At 36.2% G+C, this 26570-nt stretch overlaps 1 protein-coding gene across 1 annotated transcript in view; it reads right to left on the bottom strand.

Annotated features, from left to right (window-relative positions):
- LOC106874079 (stAR-related lipid transfer protein 5) overlaps positions 1–26570 on the bottom strand; it is a 201980-nt gene that overhangs the window by 35125 nt on the left and 140285 nt on the right. The window contains exon 3 of the mRNA XM_014921673.3: positions 6910–7042. Within this exon, the coding sequence (XP_014777159.1) occupies positions 6910–7042 (133 nt within the window). The remainder of the gene's footprint in view (positions 1–6909; positions 7043–26570) is intronic.

Here is a 26570-nt window from a genome sequence, read left to right as displayed (position 1 = left end):
GAATCCGGATGGATATAGAAAGAGGGGTAGGCCTAAGAACTCGTGGCGTAGATCAACACAAAAGGAACTAGAGAAAGGGGAACATTCATGGCAGAGTATAAGTACAGAAGCAAAAAATTATGCAACATGAATCCCATTATAAGTGGCCTATACTCTGCATTGGAGGGTTAAAGGCAAGAAAGACACTCTAAATTGTTTATATTTCTACAATAAACATTTCAATTTTTTTTTTTACACAATTCCTGATAATATTTAATTATAAAAATGCAATAGGATTTTTTTTATATACATCAAATTGCTATGGAAGTTCAGTTGGGTAAAATAGGAATCAAAGAAATCCATAGACAAAAAATGGTTGAGAGCCACTGATCTGGATTATGGCTTGGAGATAACAATTTACTCAAAGTAGCCACCTTCAGCATCCATTAGGGTTTCAAGACAGATCCAAAATCTAATGCATGCATTCCTCACTGTGTCTCTGAGAAGATCTTCAAACAACTCCTTGATTTTGGCCTCAAGCTCAGCTTTGGTGTTGCAGATAGAACAGTTGATGTCTTTCTCAACAGTGCCCCCACATATAGTATTCTATGGGATTACAATTAGGGAAAATGGGAGAGCAGAAATTTGGCTGTTGAAGTCATAGGAAATTCTTCAACAACCACTTCTCACTCTTTCCAGATGTACGACAAGGAACCAAATTCTTCAGCTACACGTTTAGTCTTCTGATAGTAACCCTCTCTAGCCAGGGTTTGACCAGTCGCCAGCAGCCTCAAATGATCATGTCAATTGAGCCCAATGCCCTCCTCAAAGATGTTAGGATAAAGTCTGGTGTGAGGACACAATTAGAATGTCAGCTGCGTCCCTTTGTCCTTCATAGTCTCCATTGTAGCTGTCCATGTCATGTCATACAGCCTTTACAGTGTTCACTGAGCAATGAGCAGCAGCCATGATGTCAACATTTTGATACTCACATGAAGCATCATGACACGGGTAACTTTTGCTACATTCTGATGGCTTGTAGTCCTGTCAGCTAACTTTTTCTCAACTACAACTTTAATATTCATGCTTTCCAATATGATTGACTGTTTACCAGTATATCAAACTGTTCTGGCTAAAAAGGTGACATAAAAAAAAACATCAAACTTAGCACAAACTTCCTCTGTGTGTGTGTGTGTGTGTGTGTGTGTGTGTGTGTGTGTGTGTGTGTGTGTGTGTGTGTGTGTTCGTGTTTTAAGTTCTATTTACCTGTCAGCATCACCAAACCTATATATACATAGATTATATAGAAATATAGATTACATACATACCTATACACACACAGAGACACATATATATTGTTCCTACATTCATTATATTCCTCATTCATTACATTCCTTTATTATAAATTCCCTCATTCATAATATTCCTTTAGTCATTATATGTCTTCATTCTTTATGTTCCTTCAGTACTTTCTTTCACTCATTATATTCCTACCTTCATTCATCTAACATTCATTGATTGGTTTATTAATTTTTTTCCTCTATTCATTTATTTATTCACTTTCTTGGTAGGAGGAGGACTTGTTCATGTGTTTATTTAGTTATAAATCTGTGAATCAACATTATGGCTATTATAAGTTATTGTCTGGCAGAGGTAGGCAGAAAGATAGAGTGTTGATGGGGAAGTTGTCTTTGCAGAATTGGCAGTGATAGTAGTAGTAGTGTAAGTGGTAGCAGCTGTAGTATTCCTAGTGGTGGTTTTCAACTTTGAACTTTGGCATTCTGTAGTGGTTTACTGGCGGGCAAGAATGATGATGTTCATGAGAAGACTCTGCGTGTACATGAGGATCAGCTAGCTGGTTTGTTCAGGAGGACTTTTGAGCTGAGACCCATGGATGATTTCCAAAAATCTCTGAACTGGCAGTGTTACAGAGGAGCACTACTTGTTCAAGAAAAACTCTATAGGCATGGTAATCTGGTATTAATAGCAGTGTTCATGGTGTTTGTAGTTGTGGTCATGGTAGAGGTGGTTATGGTATTAGTAGAAGTGGTTGCAGAAATAGTACTGATGGTTGTGATATTTGTAGTGTTTGTTGAGATGTTAATAGAGGTGGTGATTAGCAATGGTTGTTAGTAATGGGGATAGCAGTGATGCTGTGACTAGATTATTTTAGAAAGGAATCTTTAATGATAGGTATGGGGCTTATTGATTGAATTAGGAAGATAGCGATATTAATAGACACACCTATTCATAGCAAGCTAGCAAGCAAGTAAGCCAATGAGCAAGCAAGCTAGCTTGCTAGTTTGTTGTCTGTTTGTCTGCCTGCCTGCCTGCCTGCCTGCCTATCGATCTATCTATCTATCTATCTATCTATCTACCTATCTATCTATCTAAGTGTTAAAAGCTTTAGAAGTTATTGTTCAATCCTGAATGTGGAAAAGAAGAATAGCCCTGCTTTCACTAGATATGTATGGTACTTGGAAAACCAATGAGTCTACCATTTTACTATCAACTTGTCAAATCATAGACTGCAATAGTCCTTACATTAATGGAGCCAGAGTGCAACCCAAATACTACAATTAAATTGCATTTGATAATCGAAGAAACTGATATCTTAAAAAAAGACACAGAAAAGAAATCAAAACCTAAAATAAATAAAGCCTAATTAATCAGGTTTTATTATAAATGAGACTAAGATGATATTTGCATTATGTTGTTCCACAGCAATAAAATTTGCTTTGTTGACATACCATCAAGCAAATCCAGTTGATTTACTGGAAAATTAGTTAATAATTTCACACACACCCCTCCCTCAACACACACACATACATCCAAAGAAGACAATAGAGCCTGGCGTAGGCAATCCTCCAGCTTGTGAGTTCCTGTCCAACTTGTGCCAGCATGGAAAATTTTGGAAAATGGATGTTAAATGATGATATAGATAGACAGATATACATATGCAGGCATACATACATACATATGTATATATTCCACGTCTGCAGCAAGTCATAGCATGAAGAACCAAAAATATCCTGTGAGATATCATTACCAACAGGCATTGTAATGTGTGTGTGTGTGTGTGTGTGTGTGTGTGCTCATTGGCCCTCTTTGTGTTGTTGTTGTTGGCACTCCGTCGATTACGACGTCGAGGGTTCCAGTTGATCTGATCAACAGAACAGCCTGCTCGTGAAATTAACGTGCCAGTGGCTGAGCACTCCACAGACACGTGTACCCTTAACGTAGTTCTCGGAGATATTCAGCGTAAGACAGTATGACAAGGCTGACCCTTTGAATTACAGGCACAACAGAAACAGGAAGTAAGAGTGAGAGAAAGTTGTGGTGAAAGAGTACAGCAGGGTTCGCTACCATCCCCTGCCGGAGCCTTGTGGAGCTTTAGGTGATTTTGCTCAATAAACACTCACAACGCCCTATGACCGCGAGTCCGCTGCCCTAACCACTGGGCCATTGCGCCTCCACTCCTCTTTGTGTAGATATGTGATAAACGAAATATCACCAATGTCGCTGCCATCGTTATCAACGTTATCCTCGTCGTCATCATCGACGTCGTCATCATCGACGTCGTCATCGCCGTCACCATCATCATTGTCATCATTATCGTCATCATCATCATTATATCGGTACACTGACGTCTCTTGTTTTTTTGTTTTTACCTGATAGAAACTGAAATAGAAATCTATTGTCTTTCATTTTCGTCTGCGACGCACGGATATTTTTTGGCAGAAAATTTCCTGTGCACTCACATACACACACTTGTGGGTAATGGATGTTTATATACACATTCACATACATAATCACGTACATATTCTGCAAATATATCTACATATGTAAAAGTATTGTGTTTGTGTATGTGTGTATGTGTGTGTGGGTGTCTATGCGAGTGTATGTGTAGACAGACAGACTTAGATATTTGTCGTGAGACAATTCCCTAAATTAATATGTAGCCATTCTTATCCGTGTGAGATAGCTGTGAAATTCTTCTACGGCTTCCATTGTAATTTCTTTACATTTTTATAGACAGATAAACAAACGTAAAAGACGGCTATTAATGCCATTGTATTAATGTTACAACATAAAGATAGGCTTGGAAGTATTCGTAATTTTATTTGTTGTTGTTGTTGTTGTCGTCGCTGTCGTTGTTGTTATTGTTGCAATTAACCTTAGGTCAGCCATGACAGAGCGGACTTAGTTTCAACTTCTTTCCTTTTTTCAGCAGCGTAATTTGAGTTAGTTTTTCCTATGTCTAGCATTTTGAGCAACCATGTAGAGTTCCTTACATTATGCTTTTTTCTCCTTGTTCCTGCTGTTGCTGTTGCTTAACCTTAGTCAGTCAAAATCAAATAAAAGAACCGAGATCAGAAATGTCCTAGCTGTGATCATATGGCTTTTTCCCCCGGATATTGTATATCTGAGAGTATATTATAAATTCTGTTATTATTTAGGGATTGTCATATTTTTTGCCAGTTAACCATATGCATTTGGTCTTCACTTCAGCTTTATTATTGTTAACATTATTTTAGTGACTTCTTCAGAATGGACTGAACAGAACAGGAGGAGACATGTGAAATGGAGAGTCGCTGAAGCGGTCACAGGTTGTGCAACGAAAAATTTCAAAGAACATTAGCGTCTGTGTTCCATGGGTTGGACGGTTTGACTGAAACTGGTAAACTGGAGGGTTGTACCAGGTTCCAATCTGATTTGGCATGGTTTCTACGGTTGGATGCCCTTCTTAATGCCAACCACTTCAAGATTGAAATGGGTACTTTTTACGTGCCACCGGCACGAAGTGCTACTTACATGGCCACAACTACGATTTCTCTTAGTTTGACGGGTCTTCTCAAGCACAGCATATAGCCAATGGTCTCGGTCACTTATCTCCTCCGTGAGTCCCAACGTTCGAAAGTTGCTTTTTATGTACCAGCGGCATGGATGCCTGTTAGGTGACACCCGCATCAGAGGTTTCCGACACGCACACATCGGAATAGCGTCTAAGAGATGTTGGGTACGAAATATGACATGTAAACATACAAAGTGTTCGTTTCAGTTATGACTATTATGCACCAGTTAAAAGGAACTATAGTCAATAGTATGCACCTCTGGCGATTACCCACTCCTACCATAATACACAGAGAAACGTGTGATCAAGTTTACAGTCCATGATATTTCACCTGACACAAAACTTCAGTACTTTGAAATGCAACTGAAACACAGAGAGGTACAAAATAAATAAATAAATAAATAAATAAAATAAAATAAAACTTCTTAACTCTCCTCAACTGGTAAGAAATTCAGCTCCAGCATCAGATGTTACTGACACCTGTTGTCTTGTAAACGGCTCCTTTCTGTATTAGCTTAACCACTGATAACCAAATAATGAGTGTTATGAGAAAAGGAAGAAGGCCTATGTGCCTTACGTGTGGTAGTATCGAAAATCAGAAAGGTTTCTGTTCTAAAGGGAGGAGTATAAAACTTCCTTGCTGCCAAGACTACAGTCGTAGTTACATTAAAAGGAAAGCGAGTAGCAACAAGAGCTAAAAAAAGAAAACAAAATGTCACACGCAAAGCAGCAAAAGGCGCCGTCACTTTTGAAGAAGAGCCTCATGGGAATACTCTTCTCTTCGCTGATAAATTAATACAAGTAGTAATGCCATATACATGCACTAAGCAGCATTTGACTTCCCTTCTGACGCTCATTAAATGAGGAGAAGCAGGAGGAGAACACTGGAGAATGGTATGTCATGGGAATAACCAAGAGAAAGAAAAAGAGAAGATTATCATCTCACTATAATAACTAAAAACAGTGGAAGGAAGTACCAAGGGCCTCCAACTCAGTCATCCGAAGACACAACAAACGCAACCAACACAACAAAAACAATCAGATACTCAATAACACCCAAATATGTAATCACACCACGAACAAACGCGCGCGCGTACACACACACACACACACACACACACACACACACACACACACACACAATCAACCTCATAAAAAAACAACAACAAAACAATAGCTATAAGAAATCTCAGGACCTAATTGGCCCTTAGAATAGATGTAGTTATAAATGTAGTTATTAATCAATAAGGGGTTTCTGACACGCACATACCGAACCAGTTATGAAACATATGCATAGCGTAGCCGTCTTGAAGTGGGAAAGTGGCAGTGTTGATTGAGAAAGCTCTGGATCTTGAGGTAAGATCAGTTTTCTTTGACTCTTTACTCTCACTTTGTTCAGTGAACTGACCTGCCAAAGTGATTGATAAGTGGTTCGTTTCGTTAGCTCACGTTCAGCTTCTTTTGAGAATATTATCATAGAGAGGCCTAAACTTTGATAACACTAATATGTGTGAAGACAAATCCTTCATATTACAGATATTAGTATATATTTTCTATAAGATATTCTGAAATATTCCTGAAGTAAAAATGTTGGTGAACTGGCAAACAGGACTAAAGCACGTACATGTCTCCTTATCCGTTGAGCTAAACGACTGCTAAGTGACATTAGCTTGAGTTTCCTGGCGGTGGAGTGGACGAATATTAAATCTCATTTTGTATAAATCATAACTGCGTTGGATGAATTATCAGAAATTTACCGAGAATAATTAGATTATCTCAGACACACGAACTTAAGATTACGTCTGAAATGCAGAAAGAAGCGATTATTTAATCAAATAACTTAATACTAGAGATCTAGAAAACTAATCTGCAAAAGATTATTTCATCTAATATTAGATTAAAAATTCTTCGGTGAATAAATATAAAATTTCAAAAATTTCTCGATAATACCATAGGCAATTAATTAAAGACCCTAAGCAGGTTGTCCTGTCATTTATGATATGAACAAAATAAATGTATGAAGCAAGAATATCCACATTTAACAAAAATACAAGAAGAAAACTTTATTAACAAACCTTGTCGAATTTTTTTAGCGTTTCAATACCTTTCATCCTGTTGTCCCACTTCAGCCTCGGTGAGTCGGGCCAGGGATCGATGTATTCAAAAACTGTTGCGGGTGGTGCATTCACTGTCATTTCAGCTTTATATCTGAACGGAAGAAAGAAAACTTATGTGAGGTATAAAAGTAATGCACTGCGTGAGAATTTTTGTAAGGTTTTTGAAAAAAATCTTATATTTGATGCAAATGATTATAAATTCATTTAGCAAGGTCGGGTCTTCCAAACAGGATGAAAAAATAAAAATATTATAATCAATATTTTCATACGAGCAGAAAGATTTGCGTTTACTGTCTACCAAGCTCTTTAAATATTATATATATTTTACGGGTTCATAAATATAGGTACGTTTTAGTAACTAGAATATGAAAGAAATCTCAGGTAATAATAATGAAGACAAAACTAGTTTATTTGTATCTGATTCCAAACTGCTGAAATCTCTGTGGTTTAACCTCGGGGCCTAATTTCACAATACGTTAAAATAAATTAAATATATAGATTTGACGCACTTTCTCTCTCTCTTTCTTTCTCCACCCCTCTATCTATCTATCTATCTATCTATCTATCTATACCTAACTGTTACATATATATATATATATATATATATATATATATATATGTGTGTGTGTATATATATATATATATATATAGAGAGAGAGAGAGAGAGAGAGAGAAAGAGAGACATACATACATACATACAAGGCGTTACGTAAAAGCACCCAGCACACTATGTTAAGTAGTTGGCGTTAGGAAGGACATCCAGCCGGAGAAACCATGCCAAATCTGACAGGAGTCTTGTGCAGCCCCTCATTCCAGCTTGCCAGCCCTGATCACACCTCCAATCCATGCCAGCATGGACAACGGGGATTAAATGATGATGATGATATATACGCGCGTGTGTGTGTGTGTGTACACAAACACACACATACACGTAATCTACTGGTATTGACGCTATAGTAATATTGTACTATTTTGAAATGAATTGTGCCAGTCACGATTTTATTTGCATTTTTAAAGAGCAGCTTTATACTGTTGTCTCTCGGCCGTTTAGAAAGTAGAAATACATGATCTACAAAATGTCTACAAAACTCCAAAGTAGCTCTTTAGATCTCTATTTTCAGTTACTGAAAGCCTGGTGGTTTTACAAATCAGTTATTATTTTTCTGATCTTCTCAAAACTAGTTTTGAGCCTCTACTTGTTTGCGTTGCTGAAATTAGAATTCAAATTTTCCTCAAATCGGCGTCTAAAGTCTCAGAAATTTAAGGATGCTCTGAACAATTCATTCCTGGTTTACAAAACGACCTGAGATGATAGCTGAATTACTATATATTATAGATATGCTTATTCAGGGTTTTTTTATTATTTATGACCGGGTTCCCACTCGGGTTGTAGCAACAAAGTCCACTCGCCACACTTCTCGCTCCTTCATCACTGCCTCGAGGTCCTAAATACGTTCCAGGCCAGTGTCCGCAATCAAATTGTCGATGTAAGTTTGACGATGTTTTCTTCTTATATCATCACCATGAAGTGATTTCAACAATACTAATTAAAAAAATATATATCAGGGTTGACCTGGGACCAAACAATAAAAATAATGACATTCTTCACTTCAACTGAGAGTATCATAAAAGAAATTATTGTTGTCGAATACCTCCGTAAGAAATTACGACTTCCACTGCCAGGTGGCCGTCAGAGAAGTCCATTCAAAATCAGATCTGAGTAAAACTTTCACTACTTCACACTTTTGATCGGAATAACATGGTTGTCGAAACCTCCCATATGCTTCTCTCCTGAACACAGACGCAGGCGTGCTCACTCACACGCGCACACACACACATTACCAAGGGACTGGAATTTTAATAATTTGTCACGTTTCATGTCAGTAAATTGCTGAGAAAGATCAACCCGTTTTCACACTGATGTTTACACATCTGAAAATAGTATCTTCAATTTAAATTGAAAGATTTTTTAAAGGTTAGTTGACATTTTTGTGACGCTGGTTAAATAGTACGGTATATTACAATGAAAATTAGGTTAAAATTCGATAAGAAATATTACCTAATTACTTGGCTGAAACTAATTACTAAGTTTAAACTTTCTTTCATTTCTTACAATTTACCTAATTACTGTGGCTTTAACTGTTTAAATTCCTCTCCATATTTCTGAAATTTGAAAAGAATTTTTAAAGAAATTAAATAACAATAAACTTTCACCAAACAACGAAGTTAATATATTCCATATTATGGACTTATCACTACCTTTTACATAACTCGAGTTTGACCTACATTGAAGAACTGATTAGAAGACCGTGGACCTTGATTATGCTCACTCATATATATATATATATATATATATATATATATATATATATATATATATATATATATATATATATATATATATATATACATACACACACATCAAGGACCGTTCCTTCGTCCAAGAAAAAAACAATCATACTCTTGATTAGCAAAAATCCAATCACCGACATACAAAAATCACTACTTTCTTACTGATACCCTTTTCTCCAACGCTTTCTTTTAATACAAAGACTATTGCTCATCCAAAACGAACAAGTTGTGTAGCACCATCTCTGCTCAAATAATCCGATCTTCTGTTTCATATTCCTTCTTTCTTTCAGTATATCGCCCCACGAAACTCTGCATTAAATATTTTCCCCAAATTTTTTATCCAGAAATGTAATTTTCTGGAATAAGTTCGCTCCTTACTGTTATATTTCTTATATAAATCTCTTAGAATAAGCCCATATTGAATATAAAACACAGAAATGTAACCAACCAGTCTGAAAATTCATACGAAATGTCACTATTATAATTTCACTTGTCTCAAAGTTCTGAGTCATTTTCCTCATTCTCTGGTCAAAATTTTCTGCCAAAATTTGTTTTTTAATGCGTTACTCAAGGGAACAGGAACATTACTCATAAAACCTGTGCAGACATCTCCTTAGACAGGTGAGACAGATGTAGTAGATGCCTAGTTTGGCTAGCTGCATAGTTATGTATGTGGGATGTCGTTGTGGGAGGGAACAAGTTGGGGTATAGTTTGAAAGGACAGCAACAAGAACAATCTCTGCAAAAAGTACCCATGAACATGGTAGTGATGGTGGTGATGTTAAACTGAGCAACGCGTTAAGCCTACCACCCATGTTAGATAACCTGAATGGACCTCTACTAAAGTCAGCCAAGGACTGGAAGGTGGCATTGAATAAATAAAACATGAGACATTTTTCTCTGGTAACTAAAAGTACTTTGACTTCGCAAAACATTTTAGAAACACTTGTCAACGAATAATATTTATTTGACTTTCGTTTTCTTGAAAGGACTTGGAAATGTGTTTATCTTTTGATCGTAAAAGAAGCATTCTGAGACTTTATTTTACATTACGTCCCTCAGAAGAGCGGATGAGTAAAAATAAAGCATACATGAAAGCCGTTGCGATCATATGCATGTCCATCAGGGAAGAATCCATACTTGAATAAAACATTATTTATAGAGCAATTGTAAGTAATGGATATGACAGCCCGATGCTAAACTAAGAGTTATACCACATAGGGTGCTGACAAAATCAGAAGAAAATATCCCCAATAAATGCATGCTGTGATTATCCTTTGAAAACAAAATTATTATACCAGAGAAATGTCCTTCGTTAATATCTAATTTTCGGCCATTTAGACATGGGGCTAGCTCAGGAGTGGGAAAAATTTACAGCACCAGGAGAGCAATGCAAGTACATATGAACCCGTTGGGAAGCAACTGTGCCGAAGAAAAATAATAAAACTTTAATTTTATTACAAATTCCTAGAAATGTAAGTTCTAATATTATTACTGCTTTGCCATGAAGACTAAACAGTTGCTTTGTTTCTCGGTAGGTCTCTAGAAATTTCACCACAGTTAAGAGATACACCAGGCCCTAGTCATGATAAATTAAATATCTTATAGGAGTTTAGTTTTTCTTAATACAGCGTCTTAATTTTCAGAATATTAGATTCTTTGACGAAGAAAAAGGATAATAATTTCTTATTTCTTTACTACCCACAAGAGGCCACACACAGAGGGGACAAACAAGGACAGACAAACAGATTAAGTCGATTATATCGACCCCCAGTGCGTAACTGGTACTTATTTAATCGACCCCGAAAGGATTAAAGGCAAAGTCGACCTCGACGATTTGAACTCAGACGAAATACTGCTAAGCATTTCGTCTGGCGTGCTAACGTTTCTGCCAGCTCCTCGCCACCTTTATAGGATAAAGGATGATAATGTTTTTGGAATGTTAACCTTAATGAAGGCGCGTGGCTTTATGATTAAGGTATTTAGCTCACGATCGTAAGGTTATGATTTCGATTCCCGGCGGCGCGTTTTGTCCTTGAGCAAGACACGTCATTGCTCCAGTTCACTCAGCTGGTAAAAATGGGTAGTACTTGTATTTCAAAGGGCCAGCCTTGTCACATTCAGTATCAGTATCTCAGGGAGATTCACGCTGAATCTCCCTGAGAATTACGTTAAGGGTACACATGTCTGTGGAGTGCTCAGCCACTTGCACGTTAATTTCACGGGCAGGCTGTTACGTTGATCGGATCAACTGGAACCCGACGGAGTGCCAGTTAGCCTTAATCGATGTCAATTGATATTGCCTTTGTAGCTTAACAGGAAGAAAGGGGAATTCGTCTTGGTCCCAGCAAGATTTCAATTCAAAACGAAATATTATTAAAACAAAATTTTCATGCGTTAAATCTGATACTATGTTATCCCAGTCATCTGATACTTGTAGAAAAATATAAACTGATAACACAGACGACCCCAATAAAAAAAGAGAAAAACTTCAACAAAAACGAAATGAATGTAATATTACTATTTTCATATAATCCCATGTCATTACTTCTAACTAGTCTATCTCGGTGGCCGGATACAGACGTTTACGAATGTGGTGTAGATTTTAATCACACATAATCAGGATGTCGACATCAGCAAAATGCAGTTGATGAATGGGAATTTCAAATTATATTATGTGCCACCCCACAACACCCGTAATAAATATATAAATAAATATGAAATGACATATATATAAATAAATACGTATATGATGACATGGAGTTTAGTGAAATCGTCAAGACAAAATAAATTAATGAAGAGCAGTATCTACGTTTTGCGCGTGCGCTAGCATATTTGCATGTATAAGCACACACATAAACATATGCATATATGTATGTATGCGTATGTGTGTGTTATTTCTTTACTACCCACAAGGAGCTACACGCAGAGAAGACAAACAAGGACAGACAAACGGATTAAGTCGATTATATCGACCCCAGTGCGTAACTGGTACTTATTTAATCGACTCCGAAAGGATGAAAGGCAAAGTCGACTTCGGCGGAATTTGAACTCAGAACGTAGCGGCAGACGAAATATCGTTAAGCACTTCGCCCGGCGTGCTAACGTTTCTGCCAGCTCGCCTTGTGTGTGTGTGTGTGTGTGTGTGTGTGTGTGTGTGTGTGTGTGTGTGTGTGTGTGTGTGTGTGTGTGTGTGTGTGTGTGTGTGTGTGTGTGTGCGCGCGCGCGCGCGTATGCATGTATATGTGTATGTATAAACGCACATACAAACACACATATAGTGAAAGTCAACTCGCATCTAAGTACGTCCATTTCTTGGAAAGTTGTAAATTTCTCGGATGCTATGGATATACGCACAGATCATTATTATTTTTTTTTCTTCCCCGCATATTTATTATTCATGCATTTACTTGTGTCGACCTTCACCTGAGATGAGATGATCCATTTCAAATCTGTGAAATGACAGTACCGTGAAGAAAAGCCAACTTCACAATATACAGTCACAAAATTCCAACTCGAAAATTTTCAACAAGTCGACGCTCGAGAAGTGTAATCAAATATTTCTTGAAAATTCAATTTGGTTGAACTAGTCCACGGTGTCAGTTATTTACTATGCCTTGTAATCTATCACGTAAGAAGTTTTAATCATAATTATTTCAAGTTAGCTGTTTAATTCTGTTTCATTGGTTATTTAGTTGTACGTATGTTATTCTATACTAATAAGTGTTAGACGAGTAAACAAATACATATTTCTGAGGCTGTTTTACAACCGGATGCTCTTCTTGTCGCTAAACTCATCATTTTCTTTTTCCAAAGAAATTTTATGTCACATTTATCGCGGAAAGCGCAGAGCTAGAGGGCGATTTGTTTACAGTTAATAGCAAAAAATCTCTCCATTTTTAGCTCAACGCTTTCATCCACATGCACATATGTGCGCGCACACGTACACACACAAACATATATATACAACAGAATTCAATAAAATTTCCAGCTATTTGTGTTCACATACATGCACACACACATGCATGTGTGTGTATATATATATATATATATATATATATATATATATATATATACATATGTGTGTGTGTGTGTGTATCTCTATATATTTATGTGTATACACACATACATACATACATACATACATACATACATACATACATACATTTATATATATTATATTTACTTCACACTTCTTTTACTATTTCAGTGAGTAATATATAACATCATTTTAAATCGTCCATAATTGAAATTAATCCTATTCACTAGAAAGTGTTTCAATCCTCGCCGCAAAATATTTCTAGTTTATTTCTAGTTAACTTTTCTACAGTACGCAGTGTGTCACGTGATCAGTATTTTCTGCATACGTACAAGTAAAAATAAAATGGCTAACACAATACAATGTTTGATTTAATGACATGAAGTATTATTACATATAACAATATTTTCTATTCAGCATTTAAATCTTGTTCCCGTTGAAGTTACCTCTCATTGAAGTTAACCGTTGAAGTTACCTCTCATTGAAGTTAACTCGTTGAAGTTAACCGTATAAAATAAATACGAAAGCTGAGTCACTTCCCTATACACCGCTCATCATATGTCGACCTCGGCCAATGTTAAAAAATTATTGGCACAGAAGTAATGAATCCACTGCATGTATGTGGGCACGTATGTATGTATGTATGTATGTATGTCATTGTTCAGTTTTATTTCAAGATTTCTAACCTAGATTCAAGGATTCTTCATTGGAATTTCAACATCAATAACAAGGGTATTTTTGTTTGTATGTATGTGCAGATCTGTATGTATTCTCATGCATATAGTTACATAACTAGATAGACATGCTCATATATATTTAAATGATAGACTTCTGGAAAGTTTCACAATTTTTTACGGTTCCAGTTATGTAGTCCTCGAATTAGCTTTCTCCTTTCTGTTTTGAGAAGCCTAATTTCTCAAGATTGGTATTTAGGCAGCGTGTTACGTATCTCAGGACTCCAATAATTACAGGTATAAACCTGAACTTGTAATCTGGATAGAGTAACTGCAGATTTCTCAATAGTTCAGCCTAAGTGTTCTCTTTTTCACTGATCTTCAGCTTTATGTTAACATCCGCTGGGCAGCTAATTTCCACAACAGTACAGTTCCTCTTATCTATCTCAAAGCATTATATCAGGTCCATTGTGATTACATTCTATTGAGGTTTTCACTGGTACATTCCACCAGTATTCCTTTTTATGTATGTATGTATGTATGTATGTATGTATGTATGTATGTACGTACGTACGTATGTAATTATACGTACGTACCTATGTATGTACACTTGATCAAGAGACATCCTACGGGAGTGACTGCTTTCAGATCGTTGTGTGTGTGTACGTGTGTGTGTATGTGTGTGTGTGTGTGTGTGTGTGTGTGTGTGTGTGTAAGAGTGCGTGCGCGTGAATTTATTCATCTGTCAATATTTCTATACCTATAGTAGGTCGGGGAGCTGGTAGAATCGCTAATATGCCGGACAAAATGCTTCGTGGTATTTCGTCTGTCTTCACGTTCTGAGTTCAAATCCCGCCTTACATCCTTTCGCCGTCGACAAGATAAATACCATTTGTTCGTCTAACTCCCTCCTTGTGCCGAAATTTGAAACCAATATATCTATATTTCTCACTCTCTCTCTCTCTCTCTCTCTCTCTCTCTCTCTCTCTCTCTCTCTCTATCTGTATATGTGTGTGTGTGTAGTTGTGTACATGCGTTGCAGTTTCCCCATGTCACCCATACAACATGGAGGCGAGATGTAGTTTTGTGATCTGAAAAGGCAAGGAAAATAATCTGGATTGAGATTACAATCCCATGGGAAGAAGGATGTGATCAGGTCTGCGAATGAAAGCGCACTAAAAGAGAAAGGATGGCGGTCATGGCTGTAGGGGATTCCCTGTCCAGTTGGTATGGTAGATGGTTACAGCTACTGGAATGAAAGGAAAAGAGCGAAAGATGGCTATGTGTAGAATGGGAGACGCAGCAGAAAGAGCCTCTTGCTGGCTGGAGCAAGTGAGATGAGTTTTGTTCTAGAATGGTGAAATTATTTTTCGTTTTCTGAAAAAAGCAACGTTTTGGACTTACGACACTTTTGCATAATAGCAACGTTATATATTTGCTCCTTTGTGCGTATGGGTACATATATTTTAGTGTATATGTATATATATATGTTTGCACACCGGGACAATATACAGGGGATGCAAACGTAGGTATACAGTTATGAAGAAAGAAAACACGTACAATATTCATTAATTTTTATCAAAAAAGTTAAAAGTTAGCCTCATTTTTGATAATATTTAAGAGATGAGGAATTATTTACATTATTTACATTTGACGGATAGCTATGGGTTCGCCATTATCACCGATAACAGCCAATATATACATGGAATACTTTGAGAATTTAGCTTTAGGATCAACACCACTAATACCAACCCTATGGCTGCGATATGTTGATAGCACCTTTCTACTCTGGCCCTACCAGGAAGATGTCCAAGTGCTGTCATGTGAACTCAATAAAGCCATCTATACAGTTCACAATGTTAAATAAATAAAAAAAGACAACCAGCTAGCATTCCCGGACGTATTAATAACACGCACCAATTATGGATTCAGGACATCCGTATATTGCAAGCCGACCCTCACTGGACGATATCTCAACTTCAATTCCCACAATCCATACAGTGTAAAGAGAAGGATTGCTCAGTGCCTAAAACCTCAAGCAATGAATATAAGTAGCGATCGTGATACCCACCACGAAGAAATGATCAAGCTCAGTAACAATCTATTAAGCAATAACTACTCCAAAAACATACTATCCACTCCAAATATGAAGAAAAGAGGGGATGAAACCAACAAACTGTCCACTGTCTGTCTACCCTATGTGAAATGCCTCTCCGAAAACATACAAAAGATACGCGGCCAATATAACATCAGGACAGTATTCAAGAGTAATACAACACTTCGCAAATATTTCTGAGTAAAACCACCAATAGAAGAGAATATTACCAAAAACTGTGTGTACTCCATCCCATGCAGCTGTGGTAGGTTATACAAAGGCAAGACATATCACCTCCTCAAAATAAGGGTAGACGAACATAGCAAAGCTGTGCCACGAGGAGATATTGATAAATCGGGTATAGCTGATCACGTATGGAAAAATGGAGACCACTTCCCACTGCGGGATGAAGTTAAAATAATAGACAGAGAACACCACTGGAAAATACGAAAACTACAAGAAGCAGCACATATGCTAGGACACAACAACCTCATAAGCAGACCGAGTGCAGATATGAATAGCATATGGGAACCGGTATTAAGGAAGGATAGGAAAATGTTAGATTTATAAGCCCCAAAAATTCACTTAATAATTGCCCATGAGCATATGGCGTAGTTGTTAAGAGCGCGGGCTACTAACCCCAGGATTCCGAGTTCGATTCCAAGCAGTGACCCGAATAATAATAACTTCGAAAAATACCTTAGGAATGAGAACCCAGGTTCGAAATTTCTACAAGACACCTGATGAAGGCTGGAAGGTATATCAGCCGAAACGTTGTGTTGACAACAAAGATGAGGACAAATATCCGTGAAATGTAAATGATATAAACAATGTACATTCATCATGAGTATTTTTTCATAACTGTTTACTTACTTTTGCACACCCTGTGTGTGTGTGTGTATATATATATATGTGTATGTATATGTGTGTGTGTACATATATATAGTTTATATATATGTATACACAGGCAATACACACACATAAATACACACAAACACACACACACAATTACACACACGTATTTCTGTACGTATAAATGCATAGGCATGGTTATGTGCTTATTCGTGCATTAATTTTTTTTTTTTTTTTTTTTGTATATGCGCGCCTATGTGAGTCCGTGCGTTTACGTGAGAATACTGTAACATCAGCGAACGTCAGATGTGAAACAGAAGGTAGTAAAGACACCCAGAGATTGCATAACCACTTGATGTTATTTATAAAGGGACAGAAGTAATCCGTGGCCAACTAAATAAACAATAAAAATAATAATGAGAACGATAAAGGCGACGACGACGACGACATTGATGATGATGATGATGATGATGGTGATGGTGGTGGTAGTGGTGTAGTGGTGGCGTAACGCGAACAGATAAACTAATAAATTGAATCGAGAGGAAGTAAATGTACCGTGAGAGGGGATGCAAATTTCCCTCAGAAACTACCAACTGGAATATGGCAACAGCTGAGTGGAAGATTATCTTGTCCTGTCTAATAATAATTGACCAATTTAGTTACATATTCAGGGCAGACAAGCTCATATATATATGTGTGTGTGTGTGTGTATATATATATATATATATATATATATATATATATATATATATATATATATATATATATATATATATATATATATATATATATATATATATGTATATATATGTATATATATGTATATATATATATATATGTATATATATGTATATATATGTATATATATATATATATGTATATATATATATATATATATATATATATATATATATATATATATATACAAACATATATATACATACATATTGTATATATATATATATATATATATATATATATATATATACATACATATATATACATACATATGTATATATATATATATATATATATATATATATACATATATATACATACATATGTATATATATATATATATATATATATACATATATATATACATATTTATATACATATATATATATATACATACACATATATATATATACATATATATGTACATATATACATACATATATATATATATACATATATATGTACATATATACATACATATATATATACATACATATTTGTATACATATATATACATATATGCATATATACATATATATATATATATATATATATATATATATATATATATATATATATATATATATATATATATATATATATATATATATATATATATATATATATATATATGCATACAAAGTAGGGCTGTAAATGTATATGCACTCTCTTCCAGCTACAAATGTGGGAAAATTCTTAGATTCTCTGCAGTTGTTGGAGTACATTTAGAAAAAGCTCTCAGACGTTTGACATGTCTGACAGTCTTTCTCTCGCTGGCATACTTCCCACATGCACATTCTCTCACACATAGATATATACATAAGAGAGCCTCTAAATGGACACCTGCTAGAAACTGCAGTCAAAGCTCATTTAACTCACATTATCACTGTAAAAGAATTGTAACTCATATGATAATGGAACTGTAGATAACTCTCAAAATATGGGAGCTCATTATTTATAAAAATGTGTGTTGTCTATATGGTTATTTTTGACCTGACTATAAACACACACACATTACATGTATGTATGCATATATATATGTATGTATGTATGTATGTGTATATATATATACATATATATATACATATAATACAAATAATATGAGTATATGCATATATACGTACATGTATGTACATACCTACATCTAAATGTGTATATAGATGCATATCTGGGTACAGGACGTTGCAAAAAAACGTGGACAAAATGATAAACAGAGTACAGAAAACACACAGGCCACATAGAGAACATTTCCTTCATTAACTGCCACCATTCTAAGACTAAGAGTTGTATTTCGGAATGGTCATTTGTTTTTTGTTTTTTTTTCAACTATACACACGCACTATATATTTGTTCTTCACTCGTCTATTACCGTTCTTATTCTAAATCATGTCCATTGTCCTCAGCGAAAGCACACACGAAGATGCAAAGTGTCGGTGAAGAGGTCAGAAATGTGTGATGAAAGATTTCCAGACAATGGACATGATTTAGATTAAGAACAGTAATAAACGAGTGAAGAACGAATATATAATGCATGTGTTTATTTGGCAAAGAAAAAAGACCATACCTAAATACAACATCTATTTCAACACACTTCACATCAGGAATCTTGCAAATATATATATATATATATACAGAAGAAAAAAAAGACGAAGACACGTGTATGAACAGCAAGCAGGTGTATTAGTTTGACGCTCAGGAGAGTGAGAAAATCATTTACGTTTCCAGCCTACGCTCTTCAACAGAAAGGTTGGCATTCCGTCGCTTACGACGTCGAAGGTTCCAGTTGATCCGATCAACGGAACAGCCTGCTCGTGAAATTAACGTGCAAGTGGCTGAGCACTCCACAGACACGTGTACCCTTAGCGTAGTTCTCGGGGGATATTCAGTGTAACACAGTGTGACAAGGCTGGCCCTTTGAAATACAGGTACAACAGAAACAGGAAGAAAGAGTGAGAGAAAGTTGTGGTGAAAGAGTGCAGCAGGGTTCGCCACCTTCCCCTGCCGGAGCCTTGTGGAGCTTTAGGTGTTTTCGCTCAATAAACACTAACAACGCCCGGTCTGGGAATCGAAACCGCGATCCTATGACTGCGAGTCCACTGCCCTAAACACTGGGCCATTGCCCCTCCACACAACAGAAAGGAACATGAGGATAAAAAACAGAGAGGATAAAAAAACTTGTGGATTTAGCGCACGCGCACACACATAAGGACAGACATATGCGCGCGCATACATACGAGGGGGTGCTGAAATGATCCGAGATTTGGTAAAAGAAAATACAAGACGATCAGTTAATCATAATTTTGTCAACATATTCCCCGCTCAGAATCACACGCTTATTGTAGCAGTAGTTCAAGAACCCGGAAGGTTGAGCCTCCAACCAAACTTATATATATATATATATATATATATATATATATATATATATATATATATATATATATATATATATATATATATATATACTAGCAGAGGCACCCGGCGTTGCTCGAGAATGAAATTGTTGCTTATATACTTGAAGAAAAAAAGGCAAAATATGCTGTATAGAAATTTGAGGACATTCTGTAGATGGACTCTCAGATGAATGATGGCTGGGCGCCTCTCATGAATGGGGAAAATTGAAGATGTGCCAAAAAGCCTCATTGGTACTTGGAAACTTTTACAAAAATTAAAATGGGGATTAAATGAAAAAAATGATTTACGTGAATATCCTCAGAAGAGTAATTGAAATAAATGGCGATTGTGGAACCCCCCGACGCACGCGCGCGCGCACACACGTGTGTCTTTGTAAATATGTTTGTATACATTTATGTATGTGTGTGTTTGTAAGAGACAGAGTGTGAGTGAGAGAGAGAGAGAGAGGTCTGTTGTCATGTATACGTACATGCATAAATATACATACATCTTTGGATGTATGCATATGACAACACAGCCCTTGACTCACTCACACTCTGTCTCTTACAACCACGCACGCGCGCGCATACACACGTGTGTCTTTGTAAATATGTTTGTTTACATTTATGTATGTGTGTGTTTGTAAGAGACAGAGTGTGAGTGAGTCAAGGGGGGGGGGGTGCGTGTGTATGTGTGTGAGACAGAGTGAGAGAGCGGTGTGTATGTAGTATTTACTCTCTCTCTCTCTCTCTCTCTCTCTCTCTCTCTCTCTTTCATACACACTCACACACACTCACACACAAAATAGAGAGTGAAGCTTTTTGCGGTTGCTACGTCAATACCGGAAGTTGACATTGAGGAACCTTAAATATAGTGAATCTTAAATATAAAGCAATATTATCTATTTTTAATTAAAAAAATCAAATGAAGAGCCTAAGATTTATCCGAGGTCAAATTATTCATGCATTACAAATATGGAAGCATTTGGTGAAGTCGATTTCACGTGAAAAGCGATTACACACACATCTCTGTTTTATATATATATATATATATATAATAAAAATAATAAATGAGTATATGCATATATACGTACATGTATGTACATGCCTACATCTGCCTGTATATATAGATGCATATCTGGGTACAGGACGTTGCAAACAAAACGTAGACAAAATGATAAACAGAGTACAGAAAACACACAGGCCACATTTATTTATTCATGATAGAATATAAATATAAAAGTCACGTTACTGATTTGTATCAGGTAGTTAGCATGCTATAACAATTTATAAGCAATTTATACATTAAATTAATAATAATATACATATGTATATAATTATATTAAAGGGAGCAAGAGCGAAAACGACCTATGTCCAGCATGCTTGAAGTGCCAATACCGTCAAAAAATTACCAAAATCTCCAGAGAAATATACGCATGGCAGAAAGGGGGCTAGTGAAAGTATATTAAAAGGACCTCACGTTAATTGTGAATTGGTTCCAATTTCTGGATTAAAATGAAAAATATGCTTTCTTCCTTCGTCAACACAATACACGGGGAATTATAGGTACAAATAATTGCACATACCGTACAAAGCAGGTTCACACGTCTACATTCAAGTATTTGCACGTATAGATCCAAGACAAGTCAATTTTAAATCCCCTCACGACAGCCATGTGTATATTAAAAGAATAGTCATGCATTAAATAGTATTCCGGTCAGGAGTAAAAATAATTAAATTATTTAATTTTAATTTTATTTTTATTAATTCATAATAGAATATAAGGCTAAAAATCACGTTGATGATTTTAATCAGGTAGTCAGTATGCTATAACAATTTAAAGGCAATTTATACATTAAATTAATAATAATATACATATGTATATAATTATATTAAGGGAGTTTTTGGTAGTTTTTTTAAGGTATCAGCACTTCAAGCCTGCTGGAAATAGGTCGTTTTCGCCCTTGGTCCCTAAATATAATTATATACATATGTATATTATAATTAATTTAATTATATATATATATATTTATATATATATATATATATATATATATATATATATATATATATATACACATACACACACACACGTGTGTGTGTGTGTGAGTGTGTGTATGTATTCTTACAGGTAGATTTATTCCCTCTTTCTTCACATTTGGGTATACACACATCTTATAATTAATCTTATTCTAATTATGGGAAGAGCTTCTTGCATTTCATTGCCCACGTGTATGCTTTCTCATTCGTAATGCTATCCTGGATCCATCCATAAATGTAACTGTTTTCCCAAATGAATTGCACTTCATGTTTGAAGCTCTGATGAATCTGTAAGGTGTTACTTAGGCACTCAACTATGAGTCCAACTATGAGTCCACCGCATCATATAGCGGAAATAGCTTTAGGCTAATGAAAGCATTTCTTTTTTCTTATTACCGCTCTACACTCGACTAACACTTCGTTCAGAAGCATACGTATATTGTATTTCTTTAGTTCAATGGCAATCAGCCCGGTTGTTCGTTCTGGTGTTGAGTGATTGTCTTGGAGAGTGTGCACATTCCAAGAACCAAGGTTAATATTCTTAGATTTCTTCGTTTCGACTGCGTTACTGAATAACCAGACAGCTGCAGCGGGCTGCCAAGATCAAAGTGAGTAAGCAATGTTTAGGGCTCCGTTTCTCGCCCCTCTCCCTGTTAGGGAAAGCAGTGCAGTGTCTAAATAGACCTGCTTTGTCACCACCATAGGACAGGGAGAGCACAGTTACTCACAAGTTCTGTGCTTGAACGGCCATAACCAAATGGTCGCTGACTGTGTAGAGCTCCAGCAAGCGACTTCCAGTAATATTCCTTACCTGTCCTTGCTGCTTTCACTCACTCGCCAGAGGACTTTTTGTTTTTGCAAGCTGGAGCTGTGCAGTAGTGAATGATTGAATGCAAGTCGTCAGAAGACCCACACGTATGATTTAATTTAAGTGTTGACGGTTTGTGTATAACCAGCCATACTTTTTGGAAGTAATGACAGCAAGAATATGTTGCACATATATGCCACAATACCAAGAACAGGCTTTTCCATCAGAGGTTTCCATCTCCTAGACAACCACTATAAATAAGCTACAGAGCCTAGTCTGCCCTATGAATCAGAGTTTGCTGATAGTACAGCTCTGTTGGGGAAACAATCAAAGACCTGGTTTTATATCAGTTTCCCTCTCCTAAATGGGATGGCTTCAGCACGTCTGTCCCCTAATATATGAAATTAAATATATCAAATTTAAAATATAAATGAAATAAGATAAAGCAGTATATACACATACAAATACTGTTGGATGGCCATTCACTACTCGTGAGTTCCTCCACCCTTTTGACGGGTTTTATTTTCCGTCTCGCGGAGTGTCCAGCAATCGCCCTCCACACCAAGCAAGCTTGGTGGGGTTGCCAGTTTAGTCGCCGACGGCCTGACTGTGCAACAGGCTGTACTATATATATATATATATATATATATGTGTGTGTGTGTGTGTGTGTGTGTGTATGTGTGTGTGTGTGTGTGTGTGTGTGTGTGTGTATGTATGTAGGTATGTATGTATATGACATACATACCTACATATAAAGCCCCAAGCAAATCAGAGGAGATTTATAAATGAGGTGCACCTTACGATATACTCACGCTTTGTTTTATATGTATACACTCGATCAGGGTTGATTTAGGGCTAAACAAGTGCTCAAACAGTATTATCCTCAGCATCATAATGATAAATATCCGACAAAACAAAATATGTCCGATGACATAGTAGTGTTCATAAAAGCCACTAATATGCAATTAAAAAACAAAACGCTGTAAACAGATGTAAAAATCAAAACAATATAAGAACACTATATTTCTATTTTTATCACATATGTCAATGTTTTGACTTTCATTTTGCTTCTTTTATGCATTATTTTCCAGCTTACATTGTAATAGCCTTCTTCACCATTATTACTCTATTTCACAATACTTCACATATAATATTCTGAAGTTCACTAACATTTTCTTCTAATTTCATAGTTCTAAAGCTATTGTTTATATTTTCATTTCCAATTCTTCGAGATTTCTTTGTGTGATATAAAACATTTCTCATATTAATGCTAATACTTCTCAGTGCTAAATCTTGCTTTGATTGCAGAATATTTTGAAAGCTATCTTATTATGTAATACTGACATCATAGTGGTTTCAGACGATATCATTAAAATATTTCATATATCATTTAAGCAAGGATATATTTGTATGTACGTATATGCACGTGTGTGTGCGTTCAGATGCGTATATATGCACACATACTTATGTGCATATATACATATATACATGCATACATACATACGTACACACACACACACACACACATATATATACAGAGAAAACTAGCGAAAGATGATAGAAATACACATGCATACACACACACACGAGAGAGAGACAGAGAGAGAGAGAGAGACAGACAGACAGAGAGAGAGAGACAGAGAGAGAGACAGACAGACAGACAGACAGAGCCAGAGAGATGTTTGTGGGTGTACGCGTGTACGCGTGTATTTGTGGGTTGTATGAAAATATTTGTGGAGGCGCGTGGCTTAGTGGTTAGGGTGTCAGCATCATGATCCTAAGATTGTGGTTTCGATTCCTGGACCGGGCGACGCGTTGTGTTCTTGAGCATAACACTTCATTTCACGTTGCTCCAGTCCACTCAGCGGGTAAAAATGAGTAACGCTGCGATGGATTGGCGTCCCATCCAGCTGGGGTACACATACGCCATTGAAACCGGGAAATTGGGCCCATGAGCCTGGCTAGGCTTTAAAAGGGCGCATTTATTTTTATTATAATGTAAATGTTTACAAATTAATACATGTGTCAATTCAAATGTCTTCCTGAGTATTAAAATCTTCCTCTGACCGTTTCTCTGGAGTTATGATTGACAGCTAAGTGCGATATAACTACGCTGGACACTCACTAAGGCACACATGCACACAAATATAAATATTGGTGTATGTGTGTTTTTATACACAAACAGACAGATACGCAGATAGATATACTTGGTCGGCTGAAGCGAAAATGGTGAATATTACCAGTTTCACTTCGAAAAGGAACAATAAAAGGACTACAGTGGATATCAAACTTGTTATTTTAAAGAAGCTCGATGCCGATTTTTAAAAATCGACCGCATTAGAGCTTGCAACCTCTGCAATAAGCCAAGTGCTCACACCTTACTTTTTCGAGGATTTAATGTAATGCTTAAAATGGAACGGTTCTTATGTGAATGGATCACGCACCGATAAACCGATAAACCGATAAGCTTGAAGAGAATCTTTTAAAATATTAAAAGTTTGTATAGTGTTTTTCAGATAAAGGAAAGAGAAACTTCTAATGCAAAGCCCCTTTTTTTCTTTTCTTTTTTTTTTTTTTTTTTTTTGTTAGTAATGGTTTGTTCGAAATGTTTAAGAAGCGCTTGAATGTGTAGAACATAAACTTAACTGGTAAAGATTTTAGAGCAGATACAAAGGCTGCTACTAATTATCCTGAGCAGCTGAAAAAAAATGATTGCTGATGTGTGGGAGGATACAAACCAAAGCAAATAAACAGTTTTGATGAAACAGCGTTTTACTAGATCAAACCTGCTACAAATTTAACTTCTCGAGAAGAAAAATTAGCAAGATTAAAAATTCTCAAAAATCGCCCGTTTCTTCAGGGATAAAATGTCGCTGGGGATAGGAAATTAAAGCTCCTACACCTGCATCACTTTCAATGGTTATGCAAAGTTTAATATGCCTCTGATTTGGCAATGATGACTAAGAGCTTTTTAAGAGTAGTTAGCAAACATATTTTTGTCCTGCTATAGAAAGGTACAGTGTCTGACATAAAATTTCCAGCAGAGCATTACTCAATTACTCATTTTAGACAATGTACCAAGCCATTGAGTAAATTTAAATGAGCTTTCTGATTATGTAAGAGCAGAATGTATCCTCAAGAATACAATTTCTTTACTCCACCCAAAAGATTTAACTTTAAGGCATATCATCCGAGAACCCCCCCCCCCCACTAAAAAAAACCCTTCTGAAACTAATTGACTGGATGGATCAACATGCTATTTGCGACTTGCCGTGTGTAACATAGCAGACTTCTAGGATGAAGTGAAACACTCAACTATGAAACATTTATCCTCAGAATGTATCCGTGACTTTACAAGCTTTCCTCATGCAGAATGCCTGCATCAAATTCGGGAAAGAATTGTGACACTTTCAAATGATACAAGGCTTGAAGAAGTCATAGAAGATAATGGGGTTGAATTAATAGGGTCCCATAGAGAATATTTATCTAAAAGCAAACCGAGAATGCACATAAGAATACGAAATTACACCGGCTCAATCTAAATAAACTGCAAACAATATATTTTTTTTCTACTCTAGGCACAAGGCTCGAAATTTTTGGGTAGAAGGCCAGTCGATTAGATCGACTCCAG

Source organism: Octopus bimaculoides, chromosome 3 (genome assembly GCF_046866305.1).
Source record: "Octopus bimaculoides isolate indiv1 chromosome 3, ASM4686630v1, whole genome shotgun sequence".
Classification (NCBI taxonomy): Eukaryota; Metazoa; Mollusca; class Cephalopoda; order Octopoda; family Octopodidae; genus Octopus; species Octopus bimaculoides.
The sequence above is the reverse complement of the archived record's forward strand: the minus strand, read 5'-3'. Positions and strand labels throughout refer to the sequence as shown.